At 38.8% G+C, this 20,950-nt stretch overlaps 1 protein-coding gene across 3 annotated transcripts in view; it reads right to left on the bottom strand.

Annotated features, from left to right (window-relative positions):
• The window catches only part of LYST (lysosomal trafficking regulator), a 176,076-nt gene that overhangs the window by 12,482 nt on the left and 142,644 nt on the right, over window positions 1-20,950 (bottom strand). For all 3 annotated transcript variants that reach the window (XM_070364844.1, XM_070364845.1, XM_005905646.3), the window contains 6 exons: window positions 19,040-19,180; window positions 15,716-15,933; window positions 9,276-9,506; window positions 7,584-7,773; window positions 4,001-4,137; window positions 1,519-1,617 (listed from right to left, as the gene is read on the bottom strand). In XM_070364844.1, coding sequence (XP_070220945.1) covers window positions 1,519-1,617; window positions 4,001-4,137; window positions 7,584-7,773; window positions 9,276-9,506; window positions 15,716-15,933; window positions 19,040-19,180 — 1,016 coding nt within the window. The remainder of the gene's footprint in view (window positions 1-1,518; window positions 1,618-4,000; window positions 4,138-7,583; window positions 7,774-9,275; window positions 9,507-15,715; window positions 15,934-19,039; window positions 19,181-20,950) is intronic.

The raw sequence follows: 20,950 nt of genomic DNA, 5'->3' as shown, positions 1-20,950 counted from the left end.
ATGACAAGGAACAAATGATCTGAGCACACAAGCAGAGGACTACTCTGCAGCAGAGATCAGAATGTATGTGTAGGAAAAAGGAAAAAGGTGTGCTCAGAAGCGGAAAGGCAACGTCAGCAGTAAATATCAGAGACGTTAGAAAACTGACATCTGATTTAGGCCTTGGGGAGTAAAAAGAAAATGAGACATTCCAAAAGTGAAGGCCCACCCCTCTGCTCAGGCCTGTGTATAAGACCCTCACCTCTCTCTACTCTCCTGCCACTCCTCCCACAGTTCTACCCTGAACTACAGACAAAGTATCTGCCACTCCCAAACTACCACGCCTTTAATTCCAAGCGGTTAGTGTACTCTGATGAAATACTCTTTCCTCTTTTCTCCACTTAGTAAAATGATCCTTTAAGATCCAGCTCAAGTGTAGTTTTTCAGGCTCCCTGACACCTGGTTGGCCCACTTCTGGCTCTCTCACCCTGTGTGTCAGTCTTAGAGCACACACCCCGCTGTTCTGCAATAATCTGTAGGAGCCCACCTCCTGCTACAGAGTCCTCAGGACAGCTGCCTGCATCACCACAGCACCTTTTAACTGGTACCCTTCCTTCCAGTCTCATGCCCCTGTAAGCGTTTTTCCTTGCAGGCTCTACAGTGATAGTCTTAAAATGCTGATTGGATCATATCACTTTTGCTTCAAGCATTTTAATGACTCCTTAGACTAAGAGACAGAAACAATATTATGGTCACATTTATACCCTAAGGAAGGTGGAAAAGAACCTTAACAAGGGTTTAAAACTGAATAAACTTGCTCAGAAAAGTAAGGAACCTAGTGTCACCCTATGCTAGGAAAACAGGTTTCACCCAGTAGAACATGTTTTATAAAATAATGGAGAAAACTGTAATTAAAAAAGGCACACAGAATGTTCTAGAACAGAATGGTTATCACTGAGTTATCACTCTAAATTTGCCACTACTCTTCAATGGCACCACAGACAGCTGATTCAATAAAGAAATGAGAGTAAATTAAGAGAAGTATGGCATAATGTCTTCCTTTGTAGACTGTTTCAATAATTTAACTCACAAATCTTAAAAGATTCAGTGAACGGCTGAAAAATTTCTTCCAGTAAGTGGGAGAATAGAGACTGGCTACTTGGATTTTTCTGTCATTTAATTCACTCAGAGTGTATTAGGCATTCTGCAGTTCTAAATTTTACAGAATCTTGTGGGATACTCTTTAAGCATTCAGGTCGATACTGAGAACAGCGGGAAGCATCAAAATGTCACGAAAAAGCAGAGCATAACTCAAAATACTTTCTGTCTCTGACCGTATACAGTTATTTAAAAAATTCTTCTATGATCCTAATAAAGCTAAAATAGAGTTAGATATTGACCTTTTACATGATTAGATCTGTGAAGAAGAGATTAAAGTACAAAAAATGTAAGTTGCTCTTACACTAAATAAGTTATACTTTATAAAGGGTTTCTTCCCCTCACTGACGTGAAAATCCCACAAATGTGCCCAGGACCTACCGTGCCGCTTGTGAACCTGTTTGAGTAAGCTGTGATGACACCACACTTGCTCCCAGTGAACAGCTGGCAGCTGTCAGGGACCCAAGCACAACTAGTCACCTAAGAGAAGGACAAGTCAAAGATGAACATGCTTAGAAAGCATGAGAAATGCTTCTACTTTTCTGACATTTATTTTAAAAATATATGCTCACAAAATTAAGATAAATATTTTACTTGAAATGATTAGAATGGTGCAAGACACAGTAATAGAGTATTATGTAACTTTGAGATGTCTAAAAGCTATAAAATGTGATATAAACTGTCATGTTTTGGTTCTCTTATTGCGTTGTCGAAGGAATGCTGTCATCTTTTGAGAAAGTATAAAAGACGACCAGGGACACCGTTTCTTTCAGTTGTCATTGAACACAGTTGGGAATTCAGAATTTTTCATTTTCCAGTGATAACAGAAAAGAGAAGAAAATTTACAGGAATATGTTTCACAGTTAAGAGATCAATCAGAAGATGAGGCAAAGAGAGAGCAGGACCCTAATATGTAATGATGATAATGAAATTGATCAGATAAGTGAAATAGCAGAGTGTGGGTCTTTGTATGATAATATCCTGGACAAGTTTTCTCAAACTAAAGAACTAATAAGTGAATGACATATTCCAAGAACAAAATAAAATATGGTATTCTTATCTAGGGAGTCATTTGATTGCAAGTACTTTATCACACCACGTTTGCTCAAAATCTGGATCATCCTGTTTTGCTGAAAGGACTTGAGGAGAGTGTTTTTTCACCTTTAATGATGTTTCTGTGCCCAACTTTACATGACGGAAATAATTTTGCAGTGTTGAAATTCTTACTAAAACTTCTAATAAGGTTGTTTTTCACTGCCCTTTATTCTTACTTTTGTTAGTTTACTAGTAAGCCAGATGACAAAAGGCAGTGACCTTTTTTTCAGGCATACTGAAGATTAAGCAAACAAGTCATTGCTCTCCTTTTTTTCACTGCCAAAAATTCCCTACAAGTAGCTGACTCCATTTCTTTGTTCTTTTTCTTTTAAACACTTTTATTTATTTCTGGCTGTGATGAGTCTTTGTTGCTGCACGAGATCTTCTCTAGCTGCGGACAGAGGGGGCTACTCTCAAGCTGCGGTGCACACTTCTCATTGTGGTGGCTTCTCTTGTTGCAGAGCACGGGTTCTAGAGGGGCAGCAGTTTCAGCTCCTGGGCTCTAGAGCACAGGTTTAGCAGTTGTGGTGCACGGGCTTAGTTGCTCCAAGGCATGGGGGATCTTTCCAGATCAGAGGTTGAACCCATGTCTCCTGGGAAGCCTTCCGTTGACTCCATTTCTAAGGTGCTCAGGGAATGGTGACAAATGTTAGGATGTGTGAGTAGACACCAGGTGTATGTAGGTAATGGAAGTCAGAAAGCAGTAAAAGAACTTCCCATGGAAAGACAGTCAAAGAGAGAAGGTTTAGCATACAATTTAGTCCTGGAAAGAGTTGTGTGTGTGTGTAGGTGTGTATGGTGTTTTATAGTTTACAATATACTTTCACAAACACTGGAGACATTTTTACAACAGTCTTATGAGAGAGTAGTGGGAGTATGACTACTCCAGTTTTAAGCAGGAGGAAAGAAACTCAAGTTGGGAAAGGTTAAGTTACTTGCAAAAGTCTACATAGTAAGTAACAGAGCTAGACACTAACACAGATCACAGGGATGGCAGGGCTTTAGTAAGGCCCAAGGCTCTTTCTACCATGCGGTGATGCCTGAATTCCCGGTCCATTTAAAAAAAAGCCAGGTACAGTAGATGATGCTCTGGTTATTGAAAATGACATAGTAACAAAAGGCAAATTAACACTGAGAAAAAAATCAATTGTGATTTTGTTCCAACACTGCTGTGAGCTAATGCTGAGTAGATTATGATACAGTCTCAACAAGAGATGGGAAGAGCAGGGGTCCCCCACTCCTGGGCCACAGACCAGTAGCAGTCCGTGGCCTGTTAGGAAGCGGGCCACACAGAAGCAGGTGAGTGGCTGGCAAGTGAGCGAAGCTTCATCTGTATTTACATCCACTCCCCATCACTCATATTACTGCCTGAGCTCCGCCTCCTGTCAGATCAGTGGCACTTGATTCTCATAGGAACACGAATGCTACTGTGAACTACATATGCAAGGGATCTAGGTTGTGGGCTCCTTAGGAGAATCATCCTGAAACCATCCCCCTATTCCCTGCTCTATGGGACAAGAGTCTTCTGTAAAGCCAACCCCTGGTGCCAAAAAGGCTGGGGACTGCTGGGGTAGAGAACAAACTTTGGGGACACAGTCAGTACAGCAGCAGTTAGGAAGGCTGTCAGCACTGTAAACAAGGCATATGTCTAGCGTCATCAGCTTCTCGACTAACTACAGGATATTAAAGCCTAGCTGTCATCAGTCTGACTCCCTTTTAAAGCATTATGTTCAATTATTATTATAAAGTACTTCATAAAAATGTTTACCTGATATTGCTGTGAACTTTGTATAAAGTTTATTGGAGGCTCGCTTTGTTTACTCTTCAACCTCAAAATGTTATCAGCATATCCCCAGCTCAGGATGGCTGACCACTGAATGTCAGTACTGTTCATGCTTCTCACACCTCAAGAAAGAGAAATAAAAGTATTAGTTGCCACTGATCAGTTATCATTGGACAGCCCACTGAAATGGCAGGTTAAAGACCATTCTGGCCTGTAAGGCCTGAAGTTCACATAGCAGAACATGGTCATTCCAGTGCAAAATCATCTTTATAGCCATAAATGGACCAATTTATGTTAGTTTCATTTCTTTAAGGCTAATAGAATTCTAAGGTTGGAACTATATTCTTTTTCTCCTGTGTTACTTTGGTAGGGATTTATTTGACTTAGAACTAAAATTTCTGTTAAGAAATTTTTATAAAAGACAATGATAATTAAGCTTCCTCTATTTATGTTCTGTGATGCTTTTTCTTCTAATAATAAATATGAACTAGATAATGTTTAAATAACTTTCTAGATACCCCATACTAAAAAATCAATATGGAGAACTACTAATGCTAGAAAGGGACCACTGTTGGAGCAGAAGCAATCCTGAGAAGAATAATTTAATCCTGCAACTGCAAGGATTTTGTATGGGGGAACTTCATATAATGAGGTTCTGTTCTTTTCTTGTTCTACTCTCAACATAATATTATGTCCTTTTGGGATAAAGATCTGGACATCCTGACATCCTTTTCCAGTGTTTCTCATAATCTATGCCTTGTTGGCACACTGACTAGGGCTAATGCAGCATAAAAACTGTAGGTAGCTGGTGCTGCCTGTACAACTAAGAAGCTTTGAGTTCCTTAAGGAGAGTGTGAGTACCTCGCTTAATATATAGCTGTATCTATAATATATAGAATGTGAGTACTCAGCATAATATATAGCATAAAACGTAGCACAATATAATATAAAGCAACAAAACAAATAAATATTTGTTGAATGAATCAAGAGCACATTGAAAATGTAGTTCACAGATTTCTTTTTGTTTTGTTGAGTATAATTCCAAATGTGGGCATCAGTTTTGCAATACAGAAATTAGGATAGCCTTGTTACATATATGCTCCTCTCTAGATAAGCCTCAGGACTTCCCAGATTTTACCACGAGGCCTGGCATGTGGTAAGAACTCAGTAACTGTCCCTGGTTTCTCATTCCAGCAACACAAGATGCACCATCTTTTTTTAAAAAGAAAAATCAACTTCTTCTTTACATATTAGAATAGTAGATCTTAAATAAGAGTTTGCAAGAAAATGACTTTTGGGGCATGTGCAGATTTAGACTCAAGCCCCAGAGATTCTAATTTGGTGTGTCTCCAATGGGACCAACTGAGTATACTTGGAAAAAAAGCACCTCAGACAATTTTGAGGCATTGTCAGTTCTCAAGTAATTGGCCTGTACTGAGCTAAAGACCATTAAACCATGGCAGTTTAGTTGCTATACTGTATTACACATGTGTAACTTGCTTGCTTGCTAAGTCACTTCAGTCGTGTCCGACTCTGTGTGACCCCATAGACAGCAGCTCACCAGGCTCCCCCGTCCCTGGGATTCTCCAGGCAAGAACACTGGAGTGGGTTGCCATTTCCTTCTCCAATGCATGAAAGTGAAAAGTGAAAGTGAAGTCCCTCAGTCGTGTCCGACCCTCAGCGACCCCATGGACTGCAGCCTTCCAGGCTCCTCCATCCATGGGATTTTCCAGGCAAGAGTACTGGAGTGGGGTGCCATTGCCTTCTCCGCATGTGTAACTAGAGGGCTGTTATTTAATATAACAGTGCTCGACACACATGACCTTCCATCTGCTAGCTGCACTCTTAGTCACTCAAGGCCTCTAGGAAATGCCCCTGTGGATGGTTCTACACTGGGTACAGCAGTGAATGCTCAGAGTCCCTGGCTCCAGAGTGCTTACAGTCTGATGGACGTTTATTTATTAAGCACTTAAGCATTTATTAAGCACACCAGAGTCAGGTGTTAACCATTCCTTATATTATTTCAATCAATCATTATAGTGAATTACCCTGTGAAGTAAGTCCTTTTATTACTCCCATTTCATAGATTAAAAGCCAGGACTCAAGAAGCATAAGTAATTTTCTCAAAATTACACAAAAATACACAGGTATTAGGCAGCAGAACTGGGGTGCAAATTCAGGCACCGTGCCACGCAAGCTCATGGCCATAACTTGTATGATACCACTTCCCTGGACACACCTAGATTCTGCCAAATTCCACTTACATTCTATGAGGAAATAAAGTGTAATTTGAAAGAACACAACTATTAAGGGCTTGTGACTGTAGTGGCACAAATAAGGTAGGTTAGCTATTATATTGGACATATTTAAGTCCCACCATGCTAAGTAATAATACCAGCCCCTTTCTCTCTGATCAACAGAGATAAACTTCAATCCATTTTAATTCATTTCTTAAAGGCAAATTATTCACACATTTCGATCCTCTAAGTGTTATTAGTAGTAAACTACTTGTGACGCATCTCATAGCTGACTGCAACATACTAGTGAGAATAAACTACCGATACTGCAACGATGATTAAACAGATTTACCTTACCCTCTTAGTTCACTAAACTTTGATAAAATGGTATGTGGCTTCTTTTATTACTGGTAACTATAAAGGCAATCATTCATCTCATGACAGAAGGGACAGTGAGTTTAAAAGAACTGTGGTCCAGCCAGCACGCTAAATTCCTTGAAGTGGCTGATGCTGGGGCATGGGTCCTGGGGCCCCTGCACTGTGGTGCTCCAGTGGTGGGAGGGGCTGTGAGGACCAGAGGAGCACAGCGCACAGAACTGACACCAAGAGGAGTCAGGCCCCCACTCTGGTTTCCAGGCAAATCTGCATACCCCTGACAGGCACAGATGGGTGCCCTCAGTCATTCATTTAGTGCTTAAAGCCCAGGCCTAGGAAGTAGGGAGAGTTCTTTCACATTAAATAAAATGATTAATTTGGAAGGGCTGAGGAATTGCTTGAATGGAAAATGTCACTAGTTTTCCAGTGTGTAGGTGACATTTAGAAATATCAAGAGGGCCTCTACTGACAGCACTTTCCCATGTGTTGCTTTTAGTGAGTCAGTGCAGAGAGGTGAGAAAAAGATTGCTTTCCAGACATATGTATTTTTAAAACCTATTTTCAAGGCTATCATGATTTTCTCATTTTGTTTTACTTTCATGACTGTCTCTTCTGAGGTACTAGAACTGTTGGTCAAATAAGTCATCTATTCTGGGATTCAAGAACCTCAAAGTGTATATTTCTATAAAATTGATAATGTTTTCATCTCGTGAGACATTTATTCTTGTCTCCTTTAATTCTTCCTCTCATTTCAAATGACACTGCCTTTAGTTCTCATTTTTTTCATGTAGTACGTTTTAATTCCTACTTTGCATTAAATGAACACAAATTTGAATCTGGATTTTCACCAAGGACTCAGAAAACTCAGAAATGAAACAAAATAGCAGCACAGATGAGAGGAAACATTCAAATCTCTTGAAACATAGACCTAGGATGATTTTCATGTTTTATTTTACCTTGTTCTTTGCTATATGTCATCAGAAGACAGAAATTTCGGGACAAACCACAGATTGCTCTAGTGGGCAGAGCCTGGAGAGAACCAAATCTTTCTCCGTGGGGCTGGCTGAAGCAGACCACAGGAACTGGAGCACTTGGGGAACCGACATACTCCCCCCATTTCAAGCCTTTTATCCATGACAAAGGACTCTAAAACCAAGAAAAGTAAAAAGTACATTTAAAAAATGGTGGTAAATATAGAATCACTCATAGAAATATGTGTTCTGGTGACTAGATACAGTGATAAACAAGACAGATGAGGAACACATACTTCCATAGGTGGTGCAAGTGCTATGGACAAAGTCTAAGAAAGGGGAGAGGACTGAGAAAGAGAGTTGCTAGTTAGATGAGGGGTTGGGAAAGAGTCTCTGAGGCAAGCAGACACCTGAGTGAAATGTGTGCTCTATCCGGGGACAGGGCATGCCAGGTGGAGGGAACAGCCAGTGTGAAAGTCCTGAGGTGGGAAGGAGGCAGTTTAGTATCTGTTCCTATTACAAACAGACATCCTGCTCAGGTCCTGCACACGCACCGACTTTAATTAGCTAATGAGCAATAAGTATAGTGGCAAATGAAATGGTATTTATTACTTTTCAGGGATGGACTGTTAAATTATTTTGACATGTTAAAATAATAGATTCTAGTTAAAAATAATGACCCTGGTAATGAAAATGACTAAAATGATTTGTAAGGCTTCAAAATCATGACTTACACTGACAAGTAAACATAAAACAAAAAATACAGCTTTCAACTATGGAAAACAACATGAGTGATCTGGGTTCAGCAAAACAATATTGTCTATCATGTTGATCTTTCTGCTTGCATTTAACATGCAAATTTGATATATATGAGCTATGAGCATAAAGAGTTTACATTTAGTGTTCTACATTCAGTGTATTTAAGTAACTTTATTATAAGAAACAGTTGTCAAAACAAGGTCTGTAAAAACCATTTCCTCTTAAAGTGGATCACAGATGACTGCAATCTGAGATCTCTGCTTTATCTTACAACCTCTTTCCCTTGTCTTTTCATTTTCTATGATTCCCTTCTGCAAACCTCTTTAACACTTTACAAGTCACAGGCTCCCACTTAAGTTGCTTTAATAATGAAGAATTTAGCTGAGGATTAGAATCCATTTTACTCTTAAGGCTTGCTTGCTTTATTTTTCTATTTCAGAATATAAATTAATACTTAATTCCTACTTTAAGAGGCAATACTTCTTATCATGACAATCTGGAGGGGCCAAGAAATCATGTAATATTTCCCCCTTAATTGTGAACTCAAACATTTACACTTCTGGTCACTACTTCTGGTGGAAGCTGACAACCCGGACCATGCTAGGCATGTTTGCACTGGTTCCTACCCTCCCATTTGCGATGCCTGTTATGTCACTGCCTGGTGAGGCTTTCCCCAGTAATAACCCTCAGGGAGGCCACAATCTGACCTGAGCTCCCAGAGCACTCTCTTCATATCACTAATGCAGCATCTTCTACACACAGGACTAGCAGTGCGGGCATCTGTATTCACTGCCTGGTGCACACCTTCAGGCTGGGACCATGGTACTCAATTCCCTGCCTCTAAAGTTTGGAGAAGGCCTGACCTCTCAGGAGTTGAGCCGTGTTTTCCTGAATTCTATTGAAATCCAAATGACATACCGGATAGGTAATTTCCTTGACCTGTTCTCTGGTTTCCCTGAAAGCAAACTGCACCAACAACCCCACGGCGGCAGGAAGCTCCCCTTCGATGTTGAGCTTGGAGCCAGGTCTGCTCGCATGGGCTGACTGGAACAGCTGACGAGGGGTCTGGCCGTAGGTTTTTATCATGGTTTCTAGTGCTCGTCTTTGAACTGGATCTTCAACTGCAGAGACATCCATTCCAAAATACGTCTGAAGAGAAAAAGAGAATGAGAGGAATGTAAAAAGCAAGACTTGGTGATAATACCAAAGGGGAAAACAACTTGTTTTATTCTCCAGGCAATGGACAATGGAAAGGATTTCCTTTCTCAAATTTCAAATGGAAAGGATTTTAAAATGTTTTTGAACAGAGTGATAATCATTAATAGTCTCAAAGAGATCAGAATAGGAATCATCAATGCTTCTGAATGGATGAAACAAAAATAATTTATCTTGACTGGTGTTAATTAGGTAATTTTATAAAATTAATTTCTAATTTAAGAGAATATCATGTAAGACTTCATTTATCTGCACAGCAAAAGGAAACCATCAATAAACTGAAGAGAGCCTACTGAATGAGAGAAATTGTTTACAAATCACGTACTGATAAAGGGTTAATATCCAAAACATATAAAGTGCAGGATGTGGAGAAAAGGAAGCCCTTGTGCACTGCTGGTGGGAATGTAAATTGATGCAGCCAGTATGGAAAACAGTATGGAGGTGCCTCAAAAAATTAAAAATTGAACTATCATATGATCAATATTTCCACTTCTGGGCATTTGAAAGTGAAAGTGAAAGTTGCTCTGTCATGTCTAACTCTTTGTGACACCACGGACTATATAGTCCATGGAATTCTCCAGGCCAGAATATTGGAGTGGGTAGCCTTTCCCTTCTCCAGGGGATCTTCCCAACCCAGGGATCAAACCCCGGTCTCCCGCACTGCAGGCAGATTCTTTACCAGCTGAGCCACAAAGGAAGCCCTCTGGGCATTTAAACAACATTAATTTGAAAAGATATATGTACCCCTATGTTCATTACAGCTTTATTTATAATAGCCAAGATATGGAAGCAACTTAAGCATGTATACATGGAATGGATAAAGAAGATGTGGTAAATATATACAACTAAATAGTATTCAGTCATAAAAAAGAATGAAATCTTGTTACAACATGGATGGAACTTAAAGGCATTATGCTAAGTGATATAAGTCAGACAGACAAAGGAAAATACCAAACAAATCAGTATGATTTCATTTATATGTGGAATCTAAACAAAAGACCAAGCTCATAGGACTGGTAGTTACCAAAGGTGGGGGTTGGGCAAATGAGTTAAAGGGGCCCACAAGGTACAAATTTCCAGTTATACAACAAATAAGTCATGGAGATGTAATGTGCAACATGATAACTACAATTAACAACACTGTATTGCATATTTGAAAAGTTACTAAGAGAGTAAATCTTAAAAGTCTTCATCACAAGAAAAAAAATTTTTGTAACTAAGTAGGGGGTGGATGTTAATTAGACTTATTGTGGTGATCATTTCACAAATAACTGAATCAGTATGTTGTATACTGGAAACTAATATAATGTATGTCAATTATACCTCAAATTGAAAAAAAAAGAAAAACAAAATGAGGTTTTTCTTTGGTCTTGTCTTTTAGTAAAAACTGATTTAAAAAATAAACAAATTTTTCAATTAAGTTGATCCAAAATAGCTTCTGCAGGCGATTAGTAAGTGGATCTATTTTTTCTGTGGCTGTCTGTCAGATATGGGTCAGAAAGCTGAGTCAACATCACTTCAGGTGGTCCACAAAATCAAAAGAGATAACAGAATTCAGGGATATGACAACATGGAGTCTGAAGAAAACTAGAGGATCCTGCCCCACTCCAACTTTCTCGATTCATAAGAATGAGAACTCGAAGTTCAAAGCACCTGTGTCTGCCTGAAATTGTGTGATATTCAAATGCCCTTTTGTTCTTTGTGTGAATATGCTCAAGGAAAGAGTCGGATTCCTCTCAAGACACAATGGCTGGTGTCACAGGATGATTTTGTGTTGCTAACTCATATAATATCCCCCGTATCTTGAAGATGTCTACAAATATCAATTATTGAGATATGTTTTCTTACACACAGAGACATTAGTAAGGAACCTAGATTTTTGTATGTCTATGTCTTTTCTCTTGTCTGGGTTGAAGAATCAAGAGTCTAAACACCAGTAACACTGAAACCCAAGCAAAGTCTTTGTGGTTTCCATCTTGTAAGTTCGAGAGTAACACAACCATGCTTTACTCATCCTTGGAGAGGATTCATTTAATTCCGATTCCCTCTCTGTGTGTTTGCTTTTGAGGTTTCCACATATACTGCTGAACCTGACAAGAACCTGGCAGTGAGAAGACTGTAATGTGATGTATATTCTTTCAGCGCCCCCAGCCAACTCGGTGAGGTTGTCAGTGGAGGAGGAAGGACAGCTTCACCTCCCAGGCAAGGGGCAGAAGACTGGCTGAGAAACAGTCAATATGTTCCATCTTTCACCAAATCACCGCAGAAAGGCCAGCACACAGTATTCCATGTGACTGGTGTCCTCCATGCTGTCACCTTTCTTAGGACATGAAGCTAAAGAGAAAGATGGGTTAGGGCAGTAATCAGCCTAGAAAAGGAGTAAAAATTCAGGATTTGCCATGCCACCGTCCTTTATCTTTCCCACCTAATGTTGGTACATGTATCTTTTAAAAAAGACTTCATGTGTAATACTACATTGTTGAAAAAGTCACTTGTCCAAAGCGATATAGGCAAAAATGAACTGAGATACAATGCTGCCAGGTAGCTTAAGACAGTATTATTTAGGTTCTAATGAACTGAAAGAGAATCTGAAAGAGTAGCAGTGAGAACTGCAACCTCTTAAATGTAAAGGGTGTTATTACACCTTTGTTCTTAGTGTTGGAGTCAGACGGAAAGTGAGGTGCATTTTTTAAAGCTGGGTACAGACCTGTCATGTTTGTGTATCCTGCTTGTATGATTTAACTTTCAGCATTTAATCAGGAAGCAAATTCCATTTTCATATCTACAAATAACATTTCTATAAATGCCAAAATAAAGTTTCAAAGGTTCTTTAGAAGTTAAATAATCTTCAACATCTACTCCCCTTGCCCACCACACTCCCACCACCACAAGGGCTCCAATACCTGTTATAAATGCTTATCTAAGCAGACTCATTCTTTATGGTTGTTTAATTTAATAGACTCAAAAATTCAAAAGGAGATTGGAATAACCCTATAGCCAGAGCTCTTAAAATTTACTTTAAAATAGTACTTCTTCACCTTCTATGGTATCAGTTTCTAGTGAACCCCATACACTAGTGAATGATGAATTAAGATCAAAAGGCATTTTTACATTCCTTTTTACAAAGTTAACACTTATACTTAATTGGATGGCAGACATTACCCTGTATACATTTTCTTATTTATGAGGTTGGTATTATTGTTCACATTTTCCAAATCTGCACAAAAGTATAGAGAGGTTAAGGTGACACTGCAGGTCACACAGCAAGCAGCAGAGTCACAGAATGAGGATGTGAACTCAATCCTGGATTCAGAGACTGTGAACTTAAATGCTACACTTCGTTTTGTCCCACGAATTGAGTTTTGTTAAATTTCTAAAACAGGGCATCCCTGGTGGGCCAGTGGTTAGGACTCCATGCCTCCAATGCAGGGGGCAAGGATGTGGCAAAAAAAATAAAATGTATTTAAAATTTCTAGAACAATGGTACCAACTCTATCCTTTGTAAAGCTCTAAAGTCCCAAAGAATTAATGAAAAAATCTAGTAAGATGAGAATTAAATGGTATATTTTAGCATGCATATACTTTTAATGTGAATTTTAAATGAGAATAATTGAAAATTTGTGCCAGTATTATAGGCACAGAGTATACTAAGGTTAATGTCCAAATTCTTAATTGCTTTTAACTTGTATTGGAGTAAAATTGCTTTACAAGGTTGTGTTAGTTTCTGCTGTACAACAAAATGAACTTAATTGCTTATATTTTTATTTAGCTGTGCTGGGTCTTAGTTGCAGCATATGGGATCTAGTTCCCTGTCCAGGGATCAAACCCAGGCCCACTGCATTGGGAGCGCAGAGTCTTAGCCCCTGGACGACCAGGGAAGCTCTTAACTGCTTTTAAAGTTACATTTTAGATCAAATATGAAGCTTAAAAATTATACCTCAGTCTTTAAAACCTTTAAAACTTACATATATACTTCTACAGAGGTATAGTTTACACACAATAAAACACTACAGATTTTTAAAGTACCATCTGATGGAACCATCATGAAAATCAAGGTACAGAGCATTTCTATCACCCAGAAAGTTCCCTGATGTCCTTTAGGCAGTCAATACCCTACTCCCTGGAGGCAACTATTGTTCTGATTTCTACCACTAGGAAGGAGATTAATCTTCCTTGTTCTAGAATTTCAGGTAAATGGAGTGGATTCATACAGGGTGGATCAGGTTTCTTTCAGTCAGCATAAAACATTTCCTCTTTATTGTTGAGTAGTATTCCATTTATTCAATACCTGGAATTGTTAGTCTTTTATTTAGAGTCATTCTCAATGATATAAAGTGGTAACTCACTGTGGCTCTAATGTGCATTTCCCTGATGACTAAAGACATGACTTAGCATATATAAAGATATATATGCTAAGTCATGTCTGCCTCTTTTGCGACCCCATGGACTGTAGCCCGCCAGGCTCCTCTGTCCATGGGATTTCCCAGGCAAGAATACTGGAAGGGGTTGCCATTTCCTTCTCCAGGGGATCTTCCTGACCCAGGGTTCAAACCTGCATCTTTTGCATTGGCAGGTGGATTCTTTATTGCTGAGCCACAGGAAAGCCCTGATGACTAAAGATGACAGCTTTTTTTCATTTGCTTACTGGACATTCATATATCTTCCCTCCCTGTGTGAATCTTATTCACCTTTGCATCCCCAGAGCCTGGGAAAATAAAACTTCCTGAAAAGGATAGTTGTTTTTTTTTTTAATGTAGACTAATAACATTGAAAAATATACATTAAAGTGTAACAATTCGACTTCTGGGAATTTAACTCAAAGAAGTAAAGCGGTACATAAAGAAATAATCGGAGGAATATTATTTTTAGTAGAAGAACACTAACGAAATATCCAAGAATACGGGACTAGTTAAATAAATTACCGGATATCCATACTTTGGAATAATAAGTAGCATTAATATTATTATATAAATGGGGGTCTCCCTGGTGCCTCAGTGCTAAAGAATCTGCCTGCCAATGCAGGAGACAAGGGTTTGATCCCTGACCAGGGAAGATCCCACATGCCGCAGAGCAACTAAGCCTGTGCACCACAACTACCGAAGCCTGCATACTCTGGAGCCCGAGCTCTGCAACCAGAGAAGCCACGGCAGCGAGAAGCCTGCACACAGAAACTGGAGAGTAGCCCCCGCTCTCCATGATTAGAGAAAAGCCTGCACAGTAGCGAAGACCCAGCACTGCCATAAATAAATAAATGAAATTATTTTTTAAAAGATAATATTACAGAAATAAAATCATTATATAAATGAAGTGATATGTGTAGGAAAAAGAAAGTGGTTTGATATTTATCTTTAGATGGTGATATCAAAGTTGATCTTAAAATTTCTTCCTTTTGTAGTCTGTATCTTAGATATTATTCTAACAAGGCACAAATATTGTTTGTACAATAAGGAAAGGGGATGCAATTTAAAAACAGAACATGTATATAGGATGATGTGCAGAAAAGAGTTACACAGCAGGCCTGAACTGCTCTCCTTGGGAAGGTGTGTCTGGAAGGCCTGTCCTTGGCCTTGTCTGGGAACACGCATTTCAGAAGAGTTTCTACCTTTTTCACCTGATAAAAGTGGTTCACTGCACCCAAGCTGGACAATGTGGCATATCTTGAACACCTGGTTTCCTTCCGAGGCCCAGAACTTCTGGACATGAGAGGGTGCCCACATTACCAGTCCTCAATAAAAACCCCGCACGGCAGCCCTAATTCTGTCAGTTTGTTGCTGGAGGAACTGAGTGAGTTCTCTGTGACTCACTGGGATAAGTCTCTTGGAAGCTGGTGCCTGGTGCCCTCCAGCTCTGCCCCATGTATCTTTTCCCTTTGCTGCTTTTGCTTTGTACCCTTCACTGTAAGTACAACTGTATGCTGAGTTCTTAAGTCCTCATCCAACCTGGGAGTGGTCTTAGGGAATCTCTGACAGACAGTATCTAAGTTATTCTTAAAGAGGTGAAACATAAACCTGAAAAAATCTTGGACAAGTTCCGTGTCTTTGTCAATTATTCTCTTGAACTTGAGTATTATAAAGAAACTGTCTAACTTTTAAATACTCAGGTTCTACCTTATATAAATGCAGAATTTTAAAAGAGTCACTTACAGCAGGATGAAAAACATTGATGGCTTGGACAGAGGCCTTCCCTTTTTGTTTATACCCGAATACCAAGTCAATCCACTGACAGATGTTCTGGGACACGTAGTCAGACTCTAGAGCCTGTCGATGGATGAGGATAAAAAGACGGGGATCGTTACGTGCCCAAGGAGGGAGGTTGACGTGATTAACCCGCTCACCGTTCTGACGCACACCAAAATCGAAACCTAAAAGAGAAGATTAATATCAGTGTTTATCTCCTCCAAATCATGCTTCCTTTGGCCCACTGAGCAGACTTGAAGAGTTCACAGAAATAGCTATTGTGTGTTATAACCAGGAAAAGGAGCATCCAGAAGTTAGTAACACTGCTGCTCACCTGCTGACTTAACGACTCATAGAGCTGCATGGATCAACACTATCTATCCTAACTGAATCTGAAATCTTTCAAATTTACTTGTCCACCTCTTCATATTATATTGAAAAGAAGCAGAAAATCACTGCCTGCTAACTCTAATATTTCACTTATCAAATCTTCAAATGCACCAAGTATGAAAACATCTCAATTGTAATCTTGATTAAAATAAAGTGAAGGCTTTTATATAAGCATTTCAGAATTATTGGTGTTAATACATAATAAATTTAAGGCTACTTGTGTGGTAAATATTAGCATTCTGCAATTTAAAAAACTCAACAAAGTATATACATTCCAAGAGTGAACTTAGTCTATTTATTTTATGGTAAATCTATAGGTCTGTTTTGATTTCATCTCCACTAAGCATTCCCATAGACACAAAATTATACTTAACATATTAAGAGGGGTGTTCTGTGATGTAAATAAGGTGTTATCTAATTGTCTCATTAGACTGCTAGTGTAAACAAAAATCTCAGAAGTGTTTCTTTAAAAAAATTATCCTGGAGGAGTAGGAGGGAGCCTAGAGAGGGAAGGGATATATGTATGTATACATAAAACTGATTCATGTTGTACAGCAGACACTAACACAACACTGTAAAGCAATTATATTCCAGTTTAGAAAACTAAATAAAAAATTAAAAAAAATTATCCTAAACGAAATGTTACCTTTGAACAGAAATTTTTTGCGCTATTTTTTATGGAAAGAAAATCTGATCATCATAGCAGAACACAAATTTAAAAGAGCCTCTTAAAAGCTGATTATGCTCCATATGAAAGTAAGTTGCTGTCTGACTGCTTTTTGATCTTTTTGTGAAAACAACTGGAAGGATCTTCACTAATTTTGGAAGTACCTGGAAATGATATGATATGATAGGAAATATAAACCAAGGGCTTATATAAAATTAACAAGGGGTGAGGGTGAGGGTCACCTCAAAAAGCCCAGCAGTCATCTGACAGCTGCAGGGTGACAGTGTCAAAATGGACTGGCTGAGCACCTCCAGACTCTGTGTGGCAGCTTCAAGGGAGGCAGCAGAGACTCACTGATTGAACTGATTGAACAGTAGTGATGAGGCATATAAGGGTTGAGCAGGAGAGGGTGAGCAGCAGGGGGCTCGATGAACTCAAATCATTTCTAACTTTCTGGGGCTCTGGACACATCAGAGGGGTAGACACTTCACTCAGAGCGGGTACCTGGAGGTACAATGAAAGGCCTACAGGAACGCTCATAGGAAATGGCAGGATGTATGCTATGGCAAGTTATCTTCTCCAAAAATGGCTATTACAACACTCGTTGCTGTGCATGCTTTTCTAGAATCTCACTACTCCCCTATTAAGTGGCAAAGTCTATGCTCCTTCCTTTTGAATGTGGGCAGGCCCTTGTGACTACCTCCCAAGCAGAATGCACTCGAAGGCCACTCTGTGGCCTCCAAGGCTAGGCTGGAAAAGGCCATGCAGCCTCTGCTCATCTCTCTTGGGCCACTCGTGTTAGGAGCCCGGAGTTGCCAACTAGGATGTCGGAGGCTGCATGCTGCAAGAAGTCCACAATAGTCCATGTGGAGAAACCACGAGGAAAACTACAGACACTAAAGAAGGAGCAGCCCGCCAGCCTCATGCTGCTCTGTTTCCCTGGATGTTCCTGCTGCAGCCAATCTGAATGTAACCGCACAAGAGACCCTGAGCCAAAACCACAAAAGCCACCTGGCTGAGCTGTTCCTGAATTTCTGACCTGCAGAAACTATCATGGGTGATACATTTAATGTTTTGAGTCACTAAGTACGGGCGTTATTTGTTATACAGCTATAGATAATGGGACAGAGAAGGCAATGGCACCCTACTCCAGTACTCTTGCCTGGAAAATCCCATGGATGGAGGAGCCTGGTGGGCTGCAGTCCATGGGGTCGCCAAGAGTCGGACATGACTGAGCAACTTCACTTTCACTTCTCACTTTCATGCACTGGAGAAGGAAATGGCAACCCACTCCAGTGTTCTTGCCTGGAGAATCCCAGGGACGGGGAGCCTGGTGGGCTGCCGTCGATGGGGTTGCAAAGAGTCGGACACGACTGAAGCGACTTAGCAGCAGCAGCAGCATATATAATGGGAACATACATATAAGAAACCATGGACAGGGAGACAAGCAGCAGACTAACTGAGGCAGGAACCACAAGGCAGGTACCCCAAATTGAAGGTGTTGATATTTCACTGAGGCATTCCTTACTTGGGCAACACTATGAAACATGCTCCAAGTAATTAGCAGCACAGATTTATTAGTGATTATCTAAATAACTTCAGAGAAGCTAGTTAATACAGTAAAAAATTCTGAAGTAATTGGCCAACACGTTAACTTCTCTAAAGATATAATTCTCAATTTCACATATTCCTAAAAGTCACATAAAAATATGAAATTAGGTAGTGAAAGAAAAGACACCTTGTAAAGGATTAACTGATCTTACATTAAAGAGCAGGTATGATTAGCTGAGACTGTTGGTCACTGGCATCACAGAAAATCTTATTTTATTTTCTAGTGTCACTTTTCATTATTCAATAACTCTAGTCAGAGTGTTTTACTTCTAACTTGGTCATTACTCATAAAATCATTGACATTTGGTTAATTTAGATTGTTCTTTAATAAATTCATGACTTTTAAAAGTAATCAGCATATTACAACTTTTATAATCAGAGAAAATAATAAAGCAATTTCTGTAACAAAATTAAAATACACATGTTTACAAATGCTTTCATAGTTAATATTTAAAATCCTCAAGCTCATTTGGAAATAAAATTATATACCTAGTAAGTAAAGGCATTTCTCTTATTTGGGGTCTCAAATTTTAGAACTTACAAAAGCTATTTTTATTTTTGGAAAATTATAAAGTAAGTACAAACTCTAAGAAATTTAAATTATAAATGATTTATTGCTGTACCTTCACGGTTAACTAAGAATTCTGGAAGATAGAAAAACTCTGGGATAAGTTCTTTCACATCAGTCATGGACTCAAAAGATGAGAGGCGCCAAGTTGTATTCGTAGAATGAAAAGTTCTATCTGGAATGTCAAAACTTTGATCTAAAAAGAAATACAAATAACACACTTAAGACACAAAGACTTGATTCCATTTGAAACTTGTTATAATTTACTTTCAATACTTCAAAAATATTAAAATGATTTTATTTGTTCATAATGTAAAAGAGGTTATTTGTGTTTGTGAAAATAAATATTACTCTACATAATTTGAGACTGTATTATTTTTAAACTGTATTATGCTTTCACGTATAACTAGATACATTTATATAACTTGTTTAATTAATATTAAATATCTATATGCCCAAGAAGAATGAAAGTTCCATAAAAGCAGACACCTGGGATATCAACTATACCAAGCACATTCTAGGAACTAGATAATTATTTATTTATTGAATGAATAAATATGGAAGGAAAATTAAAATTCAAGTAGGTAAAAATAGTTTTTACCCCATCAAGAAGCAGAATTATCCCTTTACCTCTAATCAGTAAAACTATTTTTCTTCTCTCTTTTCTTTTCTCTTTCTGGGGTGACAAGGGCACTGCTTTTTAAATGTTCTAACTCTTAGCTAAATAAGTAAAATTCCCTATGAATGAAAATAAACTAATAGTTATTCTTTTAAGCTTTCCTTGTGTAGACTATTAACAATCAAGGACTGACTTTCAATTCTGTCTTTTCTGTCAACAGTTAACAGACTTTCTAGCCTAGAATATGAAATGGTATCTAAACTCCAGCTCTTGAAAACATCAGCAGTGTGGATTCTTCTTAGGCACCATGTGTACCATCTAAAACTCCCCTAACCTGTCGGAATTTGAACATATTTTTTCACCTGGAGACAGAGACTAATTTCAGCATCAAGCAAGGCACAATTTTTTTTTAAATATGCTAAATCTTCCCCAAGCCTGACCTGCTTTGCCAAGCAATGTTTTCTATCACTTTTACTACTTTCTCCTCTATTCAGCTGAATCAGTTAGAATTGGCTGGGCACTAAATAAAATCTGGGATGAAATGAGGTTTGTAAATTTTTTTGTTTTGTTTTGTTTTCTCAGAAAGTAGGGAGGGCCACTTAAAAAAGTACTAACTCACTCAGGATAAAAAGTTATTAATCTAAATGGAATCTAGGAAAATTAAAGGCAATTCTGTGAGGCTATGGTGGAATCAATACGCAGAACTGTGGAACAGGAGAAACACACTGAGGCTTCTGTTTGAATTTTTAAATTCTCTGTAGTTTCTTGATTTTTTAAAAAAGTAATACTACAAATTCCTATAATCTAGAACACGTGTGAACTCAAGTGGCAGTTGTTAACTTAGCGCTTTTGCTTCCCAGGGGACATTTTTGGTTCTCATGGCTGGTGAGGGATGCCATGGGCATCTAGTAGGTCAAGGCCAGGGATGCCGCTAAATGTCCCAGAGTGCACAGGTCAGTCTCCATTACAGAGAACTATGTAGCTCCGAATGACTACAGTGCCAAAGTGAGAAACCCTGGATTAAAGGAGAAGTCTAGAAATAAATTAAAATGCCATTACAAATCATTTTAAATTAATCAGAAGAATAGAATGGGGACTGAGCTAGTCCCTGTTGTCTTTTTTAAAAATCATTCTTAAATACACAGTGAAGAAAACCTAGCATAATAGTTGATTGAGAGTTTTATATTAATAGATTCTTGGACGACATGAAAAGAAATGAAAGGCAATAACAGTTCTGTTATATACTGCCATTGTCCCAAACCACATCTGAAATAGTTTTTCATTTTTATTATTATTATTCTTTTGGCCGTACCACCTGACTTGCAGATCTTAGCCCCCTGACCAGGG

Source organism: Bos mutus, chromosome 28 (genome assembly GCF_027580195.1).
Source record: "Bos mutus isolate GX-2022 chromosome 28, NWIPB_WYAK_1.1, whole genome shotgun sequence".
Lineage (NCBI taxonomy): Eukaryota > Metazoa > Chordata > Mammalia > Artiodactyla > Bovidae > Bos > Bos mutus.
The sequence above is the reverse complement of the archived record's forward strand: the minus strand, read 5'-3'. Positions and strand labels throughout refer to the sequence as shown.